Source organism: Hypanus sabinus, chromosome 7 (assembly GCF_030144855.1).
Source record: "Hypanus sabinus isolate sHypSab1 chromosome 7, sHypSab1.hap1, whole genome shotgun sequence".
NCBI lineage: Eukaryota > Metazoa > Chordata > Chondrichthyes > Myliobatiformes > Dasyatidae > Hypanus > Hypanus sabinus.
The window spans coordinates 83,269,584-83,279,923 of NC_082712.1; the positions used below are offsets into that span (position 1 = coordinate 83,269,584).

General features: G+C 47.4%; 1 protein-coding gene across 1 annotated transcript in view; it reads right to left on the reverse strand.

Moving 5' to 3' along the window:
• Window positions 1-438: 438 nt before the first annotated feature.
• LOC132396911 (solute carrier family 2, facilitated glucose transporter member 4-like) overlaps window positions 439-10,340 on the reverse strand; it is a 61,969-nt gene continuing 52,067 nt past the window's right edge. Inside the window, exons 10-11 of the mRNA XM_059974997.1 lie at window positions 6,074-6,326; window positions 439-1,453 (exon numbers count right to left, since the gene is read on the reverse strand). Coding sequence (XP_059830980.1) covers window positions 1,247-1,453; window positions 6,074-6,326 — 460 coding nt within the window. The 3' untranslated portion in view covers window positions 439-1,246. The remainder of the gene's footprint in view (window positions 1,454-6,073; window positions 6,327-10,340) is intronic.

Sequence of the window (10,340 nt, forward strand, 5' to 3'; positions counted from 1 at the left end):
GGGCCACTAGTTCTGGGCAAAAAGATGGATGTTGAGGAACTGGACCTTGCCCCGGAAGGTGGCGTGCCCAGGGAGTGGGGGAGAGGACCCACTCCACGTTTTATTGATTTATTTAGTGATACAGAGCGGAGACGCCCCTCCGACCGTTTAAGCCACACCACCCCAGTGACTCCACAACCCCAACTAATCCTAGCGTAATCACGGGACGTGGGCTGGGGAGCTTGGCTGCAACCAGCACAACTGATGGACAGAATGGCCTCGCTTTACAGCAAAACAGCAAATGGGGAGGGCAGGGAGGAATGTGAGAACTGGGTGGGGTGGCCTGGCATCTGGGAATATCCATGCAAAACAGAAGGATCTAATCCAACATCTAGAATTAAATATATAAAACACAAGACGCAGAATTTTTAAAAAAGTAAAATTTTAATAAAACTGCAGAAATTCAGCAGGGGTTTGAAATAGGTGTGTGCGTTTTTGAGGTGAAGAGGTCAAGAGATGCCAAAATCATCATCTCTTCCTCCATTTGAGATACACACACACACGCACACATATACACATACACACACACACTTACACACACACACGCTTTGTTTGTTACCACATTCAACTTTCTCTCTCCCCCTTGCTCTCAAGCTCTTGCACACTCTGCCCTCTCCTCACTCCTGCACTCTGCCCTCTCACACATGCCTGCACTCTCTCTCCCTCACTCACACATCCTCTTTGTCATACAATTTGCACTCTCTCACTCACACTTTTGTCTCTCCCTCAAGCACACACACCCACACACTCGATATCTCTCTCTGACATACAATCTGCTCTCTCACTTGCTCATCCACACACATCTTCTTTCTCTCTCTCACAGGTACACACACACACACACACAGTGCCTCTCTCTGACATACAAATTTCTCTCTCCTGCTCACTCTAGCACACAGACAACACTTTCTCTAACATAACATTTTCTATCTCTCATGTTCTTTCACACACAATCTGTCTCTATCATTGTCTCCTTCTCATACACACTCGCACTCTCTCTTCCACAATCTCACTTGCACACACAATCTCTCTCCCATTCACTCTTTCACTAATGTATTTTCTCTCCCTCCCATCCTCTCCCGTCTCCCACACATACAACACTGTCTCTCTCTCTCCTACCCCTCCCTTCTCCCCCACTCTCTCTACCCCTTCCTTTCCCCTTCTCTCTCTACCCCTCCCTTCCCTCTTTCTCACTCACTCTCTCCATCTCTCACACGGCGGAGTTGTCATCCAAATACTCCAGTTCTGTGCTGTGCTGCTTGAACTCGTGGTCGAGAAGCGAGGGGTTGCGGCGGAAGGCCGAGGCGATCTGGTCGAAAGTCTTGCCCCGGGTCTCCGGAACTTTAAAGTAGGTGAAGATGAAGAACCCCAGGAGCATCAGGGCAAAGATGAGGAACACAAAGGGGCCACACAACTCCTGCCAGCGGAAAGAGAGAGAGGGAGCGTTATTCATCATTATCTTATTCAGCATAACTCATTAATTATTATTTTTGATATTTCCAGTTGGCAAGTGTGTCATTTCCCACTGATTGAGTTTCTTTGTTCTACTGTGACTGCCTGCAAGAAAATGAATCTCAAGATGGTACACAGTATACTGTACCTACTTTGAACTTCAGAGTCACACAGTTCTACAGGACAGAAACAGGCCCTTTGGTCCATCTAGTCTGTGCCAAACTATTAATCTGCCTATTAACCTGCACCGGGACCACAGCCCTCCATACCCCAACCATCCATGTACTTATCCAAACTTGTCTTAAAAGTTGACTTTGAACCCACTTCCACTGGCAACTTGTTCCACACTCTCAACCACCACCCCGACTAAAAAAAATTGCCATGTTCCCCTCAAACTTTTCACCTTTCACCCTTAACCCATGACCTCGAGTTCGCGTCTCACCCAGCCTCAGTGGAAAAGCCTGTTTGCGTTTACCCTTTTGATGTCTCTCACAATTCTGTATATTTCTATCAAATCTCCTCTCTGTCTTCTACACTCTAGGGAATAAAGTCCTAACCTATTTAACCTTTCCCTACAACTCAGGTCCTCAAGTCCTGGCAACATCCTTGTAAATTCAGTCTTTTTTACACCTTCCCTGTAGGTAGGTGACCAAAACAGCACATAATTGGCCTCAGCAACATCTTGTACAACTTCAACATGACATCCTATCTCCTGTACGCAATACTGTGATTTATGAAGGCCAATGTGCCAAAAGCTTATCTACCTGTGATGCCACTTTCAATGAATTATGGATCTGAATTCCCAGATCTGTCTGTTCTACCATGCTCCTTAGTGCTCTACTGTTCTCGATGGATGGTCCTCCCCAATAGCAACACCTCACACTTGTCTGCATTAAATTCCATCTGCCATTTTTCACCCCATTTTTCCAGCTGGTTCGGATCCTGCTGCAAGATTTGATAGTCCTCCTTGCTGTCCACTGCACCCCCTATCTTGCTGTCATTTGCAAATTTGCTGATCCAGTTAATCACATTATCATCCAGATCATTGACTTAGATGACAATCAATAATGTACCCAGCACCGATCCTTGTGGCACTCTGTTAGTTACAGACCTTCAATCAGAGAGGCAACCATCTACTATCACCCCCTGGCTTCTCCTACAAAGCCAATGTCTCATCCAATTTACTACCTCATCTTGAATGCAAACCTTCTTGACCAACCTCTCATGCTGGACCTTATTAAAGGCCTTGCTAAAGTCCATGTCAACAACATCGAGTGCCTTCTTATCATCAATTTTCCTGGTAACTTCCTCGAAAAACACTTTAAGATTAGCTAGACACACCCTACCATGCACAAAGCCATGTTAACTACCCTTAGTCGGTCCATGTCTATCCAAACACTTATATATCCGGTCTTTTAGAACCTTGACAGGGTTATGAGGAGTGTTTGATGGCTTCGGGCCTGTGTAAGGAAAGAGTTAACTGTGACTCCCCCTTAGTACATACCAAAATAAAATAGAACTTGGAAGACAAAACGTGTGATTGGAACGTGGTGATAGTCTGGAACAATCCATTTGCACAGACGAAAATCCCTGAGATACCGGAGATAATGTTTTCCTCTTTATAGAGCTGTTGTCCCTGTTTACCTAGTTATGTGTCTGGGCTGAAGGTCACAACAGATAAGGTGATGCAGCTGGATGGAAGAGTATGGGTGGCGAGAATCGTTTTGAAAGGGTCTTGAAGGACATAAAAAGGAGTGTGTACAGCATGTGGGGAAAAGCTTCTCTTGGGCTAGGACAGGATCAAATGCCAGTGCCAAGTTGGAGAAGGTCGGCACAGGTATGATGAGAAGGTGAAAGTAAGAGGGAGAGGGACGGAGAGGGAAACTGAGTGAGCAAAAGAGAGAAAGGGAGAGGGAAAGAGAGAGAGGGGTGGAAAGAGGGAGAGAGTGATAGGGAGACAGAGAGAGGGAGAGGGAGAGGGATCGATCAAAGATCGCCTCCCTCAGAAGCAAAGGGGAAGAGTTTTCTCTTGGGCTAGGTCAGGACCAAATGCTGGTGCTAAGAGTTGGAGAAGATAGGGCTGTACAATGAGATGGTGAGAGTACGTTGAGAGTGAGAGAGTGGGAGGAGAGGGGTGTGAGGAGGATGAGGGGGAATGGAGGAGAGAGGCCTGAGGGGGAAGGGGAGAGGGAGGAGGAGAGAGGGGGTGAAGGGGGTGGGAGAAGGAAGGGAAAGGGGGAATGGGGAGAGAGGTTGATGACTGAGAAGGGGAGGGGGAAGGAGAGGGGAAGAGAGGGGGAAGACAGGGAGAAGGGGAGGGGGAAGAGGGGGAATGGGGAGTATAGAAAGGTCTGTATTTCAAACAGAGATGAGGAGGAATTTCTTCAGCCAGAGGGTGAGGGTGTATCTGGGAAATTCATTGTCACAGATGGATGTGGAGGCCAGGTCATTGGATAAATTTAAAATGGAGGTTGATAGGTTCTCGTTTAGTAAGGGTACGAAACTTTACAGGCAGAAGGCAGGAGAATGAGGTTGAGAGGTAAAATACACTCAGTGGCCACTTTATTAGTTCCAAAGTTCAAAGTAAATTTATTATCGAAGTATGTATACCATGTACAACCAAGAGATTTATCTTAAGGTAGCTCTTGTATTTAATACACTGAGTGTATGTTCCTGGTCTTCTGCTCCTGTAGCCCGTCCACTTCAAGGTTTGACGTGTTGTGCGTTCAAAGTCGCTCTTCTGCACACACTGGTGTAACGTGTGGTTATGTGAGTTACTGTCACTCTCCTGTCAGCTTGAACCGATCTGGCCATTCTCCTCTGACCTCTCACCAACAAAACAGAAATGTCGCTCACTGGATGTTTTCTGTTTTTAGCACCATTCTCTGAAAACTCTGGAGATTGTTGTGTGTGAAAATCCCAGGAGATCAGCAGTTCCGGAGATACTCAAACCACCAACAATCATTGAGGTTCAAAGTCACTTGGGTCACATTTCTTCCCCATTCTGATGTTTGATCTGAACAACAACTGAACCTCTTGACCACGTCTGCACGATTTTATGCATCGAGTTGCCGCCACATGATTGGCTGATTAGATATTTGCATTAACAAGCAGGTGTACCTAATAAAGTGGCCATTGAGTGTAAATCAGCCATGATGGAATTGCAGAACAGACTTGATGGGCTGAATGGCCTAATTTCCTCCATGTTTTATTCTAAAGTAATTTTTCTTGTGAATATTGTGTCTCTGATGTGACATGCCTGTGAAGTTGCTGCAAGCTCTTTATCCTCTGGGTCTGAATCTTGGAGCTCACAAACCTGCTCCGCACCCCCCCCAATCAGGCCTCCATGTCTGAATCTCAGAGCTCCCCAACACCCCCTCCCTCCATGAGTATCAGGCCTTGGTCTGAACCCTGGAGCTTCCCAATACCCTGCACCACCAGCAGCGAGGGGGCACGGTCACTAGAACTGCAATGGTTCAAAAAGGCGGCTCATGTCCATCTCCTCGAGGGGCAGTTCGGGCTGGTCTTGCTTTGATGCCCAGATTCCGTTACCAGGGAAACACAACCAAAGGCACCCCTCCTCTTCACTGTATCAACACCTACTACTTTCCCAACCCTCTCGCGCGCCTGGTGCTCTTGTTCCTCTTCCTCCCTCTCTCTCTCATTTACACTGTCTGTATTTCTCTCTGACTGTGTGTCTCTTTCTGTTCTGCCCCCCCTCTGTCCCTCATCCCTCTCCCTGTCCTCTGTCGCTCTCTTACTGTCCCATGTCCCCCCTCTCTCTCTGTCCCCAGTCCCCCTCTCTCTCTTTGTCCCAGCCCCCTTCTCTCTCTGCCCCCTGTCCCTCTCTCTCACTCTCTCTGTCCCCTGTTCCTCTCTCTCTGTCCCTCTCTCTTCCCATCCCCCTCATCACTTTCTCCCCCTCCGTTTTTGCTCTCACCTCCTCACTCTTTCTCTCTTGCCTTTCCCTTTCTCCTTTCCCCTTTTTCACTCTCCCTCCTTTCATCCACCACTTTTCCTCTCCCCATCCTCTTTCAATTCCCCCTCCATTCTGCACTCTCTCCATTCCCCACCTCTCCCTATCTCCCTTCTCTCTTTATTGCACTCCAACTTCTTTCTACATCTTAGATTTTCTCCCTCCCTCCATCCCTCTCCATCTCCCTCCCTCCCTCCATCCCCTCTCTCCTTCCCCTTCTCTCTGGCTCAGTTCCTCATTTATTCCTTATTTACTCCCCTCTTTCCCATTCCCTCCTCTCTCTTTTGCTCTCCCTCCCTCTCTACATCACTTCCTTCCTTCCCCCTCCCCGTTTCTCCCTCCATCCCCTTCTCCCCACTTCCCACCATCTCTTCTCCATGCCTCTCTCTTCCCTTTGCCTCCCAGTCCCCTCTCCCTCTCCCCTTTCCCTCCCTTTCTCTCTCCCCACTCTTTCTCCCCTTTCCCAGCTCTTCCCCTCTCCCTCTCTCACCCTGCTCTTTCACTCCCCTCTCACTTTCTTCACCTTACTCACACTTTCCCTTCACTTTCTCTCTCCTCCCCCACTCCTGCTCTCCCCATCCCTCCCCCCCCCCCCCCCACCAGACCTACCACGATGTACTGGAATGACATTCCCACGAGGAAATTGGAGCTCCAGTTGGTGAAGCCAGCGATGGCGAAGGCGGCCGGCCGAGGCCCTTGGCTGAAGAGCTCGGCCACAATGAACCAGGGGATGGGGCCTGGGCCCACCTCGAAGAAGGCCACAAAGCCGAAGATCCCCACAGTGCTGACGTAACTCATCCAGGGCAGCTTGTTCTGTGCAGACGGACAATTGGGACAGGCAATCGTGGTTAGGCTAACACAACTGACTGGGAGCATCTAAAGGCAGGGCCTTAGGAGAACATTAACCACAGCACAGGAGGAGGCCTTCAGACTGTAATATAGTACAAACTAATTAAATTAGTGATCAGATGTCCAATTAATGCCTTCTGCCCTCAATTCCATATACTTCCTGCACATTTATGCACACTTGAGCTTATCTGCCTCTACCACCCTGTTTATGCCTCCCATAATCTTATAAACCTCTCTCAGAGCTCCTCCTCAGCCTTGCCATTCCAGAGCAAACAACCCAGGTTTGTCCAGGCTTTGGAGACGGTGCAGAAGAGGTTTAAAGTCAAATCAAATTTAACGATCATTGAAATCACCCAAACCAGGACACTGCCTGGTTTAGAGGGCATGTGCTATCATGAGACGCTGGATCAACCTGGGTTGTTTTCTCTGGAGTGACAGAGGCTGAGGGGAGATCTGACAGAGGATTAGAAGATTATGAGAGGCACAGATAGAGTGGACAGGGAGTAACTGTTTCCCGGGCAGAAATGTCTAACACCAGAGGACAAGCATTGGAGGTGAGAGGGGGTAGGTTCAAAGGGGGTGTGAGGGGCGAGTCTTTTACTCAGAGAGGGGTGGATGTCTGGAATGTGCAGTCCGGTGTAGTGGTAGAGGCAAATACATTAGAGGTTTATAAGAGATGTTTAGATAGACACACGGATGTGAGGAAGACTGAGGGATATGGACATGATGTAGGAAGGAGGGATTAGTGCTTGGGTGTTTTTGATTTGCTTTGTAGCTGGTTCAGCACAACATTGTGGGCCGAATGGCCTGTTCCTGTGCTGTTCTATGTTCTCTCCTTGTAGCACATGCCCTCTAAACCAGGCAGCATCCTGGTGAACCTCTTCTGAACCCTCTCCAAAGCCCCAACGTCCCTCCTATAGTGGGACGACCAGAACCATATGCAATATTCCAGATGCAACACAAGTTCCCAACACTTGAACCCAATTCCTCGATTTATCAGTCCCTACGGCCACTTTCTAGGGAGTGTTGGACACCAATGTTTTTTTGATACCTTTTATAAGATGAATTAATGTAAGACTTAAGCTGCAGTTTAATCATTTGTACCTTTAACAAACTCGAGTATATTTCACAGTATGTGGTGGTTCATCCCCACTCACTGGCAGAAAATGGTATAGCAGCTAAACAAACAGTTTATCACCTTCAGACAACACACACAAAATGCTGGTGGAACACAGCAGGCCAGGCAGCATCTATAGGGAGAAGCACTGTCGACGTTTCGGGCCGAGACCCTTCGTCACCTTTTATCACCTTTCTCATTTTTTCATTGGCAAAGTGTCAGCACATTACCCACATGATGTAACCGTACAACCATTAATTGGTTTATTCTTATCTAACTAAGGAATATTTCTTAGTTCGATTATAAAATGATGGATTATTCTCTTTCATCTTTGGCTTCCGACTGCTTTTCATTCATCTCAGCTTTGTTTCTCAGCCCGTTATTTAGTTTGCATAGTATTTATATGTTTGTCTGAACTCTAAAATAAGTTATCATTAAGAATTTAAGACTCCTCGGCATTCAGCTTGCATTTCTAGAGTGTTAAAGACTTGGACCCCAAAGGTCTGTCTGCACGTTTACCAAGAGCACTGTGTACACAAGGCCCTTAGTGTTACCAAGGATCCCACCCATCATCTGGCATCCTCTTTGACTTTCTACCATCAGGCAGGAGACTCCGACACAGAAAGACAAGAACAGTCAGGATGGGAAACAATACTTCCCTCGGGCCATTAGGCTTCTGAACTCCCTGCCGCATCACATTCGAAGTGCCACCTAATGATTTGTACCGTACCCAATGATATTTAATTTAATGCACTTTACTGTTTATTTATGCATAAATCATTTGTTGATTCAATTCTCACTTTCCTAGTTACTGTGTGTTATACGTGTACTATAGTGCTTTACACCCTGGTCCAGAGAAACACTGTCTTGTTTGACGGTACACATGTATATAGTTAAATGACAATAAACTTGACTTGACATCTACACTGTTAAGGGTCCTGCCTTTAATAGTGCACTGTCCTTTCTGTACAGAGAAAGCCCCTTGTGTCTGAGTCCATGGCTCCCTGAAAACGGTGGCCTAGGGCAATGAATAACACATTTGGCACACATCTCTTCACAGGTCAAGCTGCTGAACAAGTCTGGGACACCGCACTGCGCTGAGAAAATGTTAGTTATAGTGTGTACTTCTGACGGCCACACAACAAGAAAACTGTGGTAGCATTAGAGAGAGTACGGAAGAGGCTTGACATTGTGGTTCAGTGATTTGACAGTTAATCTAATATCAGAGACTATACACGGTGCCTGGAACGGAAGGCTGATGTAATACGGAGAGATGAGATAGGCTGGGTTTGTTCTTAAATAAGAGGAAGTCTGCAGACGCTGGAAATCCAGAGCAACACACACAGGAACTCAGCAGGTCAGCAGCATCTATGGAAATGAATAAATACCAACGTTTTGGGCGGAGACCCTTCTCCAGGCCAGAGAAGGCAAAAGGACAGGGGGAGGGTGAAGAGGCTGGCTGGAAGGTGATAGGTGAAGGCAGGTGGGTGGGAAAGGTCAAGGGCTGGAGAGGAAGGAATCTGATTGGAGAAGAGAGTGGACCATGGGAGAAAGGGAAGGAGACCGAGAAGGACACCTCTTTAACTGGGACACTGCCACAGGCAAACACAAAGTAGACATGACAATTTTCAGAAACTTGATTCTCTTCTGATAACTCCATAAACAAACTTATTGAGATAGATACCATTGATGAACCCCTGTGAGCCAAAGAGATGCCAGCCAATAGAATTCAAAGGTCAACTCAAGGGGCAACCAATCAGGGCCAAGGCAAGTCTGTATAAAGAGAAACATTCCCAGAGAGAACCATTTATCTTTGCACTACTATCTTTGGGGGGGGGGGGGGGGGGGGTTGGTAGTTTTCATTTTAAAACTTTACTAAGTTACAGAAGTGACTTTAATTCACAATATTGTCATTATTTATGATCTATAGGGCTTTTTGGGTTATTTTAGTTTGCATTGTCCAGTTACGGAAACTCAGTTGTGATGTGGGAAGGAAATCTCGTCGCTGGTTGGCTGCGTGATGTGGTCTGGAACTTTGCCTGCATCGGCTCATAATTTGTTTCCAAGAACCAGATGTATTAGCACTGACTTGAATGACATGAAATGTGTTGTTTTAGGGAACTGCCACAGGAGATGGACTTCAACCTGAAATAGTGTGAAGTGATTCACTCTGGAAGATTGAAAGTACAGGATTCTTAGCGGTACGGAGGAACAGAGGGACTGGGGTCCAAATGCACAGATCCCATCAAAGGAGCTGCACAAGCTGATAGGGTGGTTAAGAAGGTGTGTGGTGTGCTGGTCAGGGGACTGAGTTCAAGAGCTGTGAGCTCTCTAAAACCCTGGTTAGGACCACATTATTGTGTTGCCTTATCGCAGGAAGAATGTGGGAGCTCTAGAGAGGGTGCAGAGCAGATTTGGAAGCTCCTGCCATGGCGAGGGAAGCCCTGAACACCGACAGAGATGGGGGACGGCATCTGCTAGTCTCGCGAGACCATGGATCTGTGCCTGGAAAGTCGGAGGGCGTTCACTGCTGCCCTAAACACCAGGCATCGAGGACGAGGATGAGAGGAGATCTACCAGGACGCTGCGCGGGTTACAGAGCATGCGCAAGGTTGAGTGAGCGCGGGCTTTCCATTCACAATGGAGGAGGGTGAGAAGTGACTTGATAGAGGACAGCTGGAGACTTCTCCCAGGGGGCATCATTTTAAGGTGATTGTGGGGTGGGGGGGTGGTTATCAGAGGCAGGTTTTTTTTAAACAGAGAGTGGTGGGAGCATGGAACACACTATCAGGGGCGGTGGTAGAGGCTGAAACTTTAGGGCCATTTAAGATAGTCTTTCAATTCTCTTTCACTCGTGTGCCTATGTGGGAGGGCAGGGTTAGCTTGATCTCCGAGTAGGTTAAAGGTCGG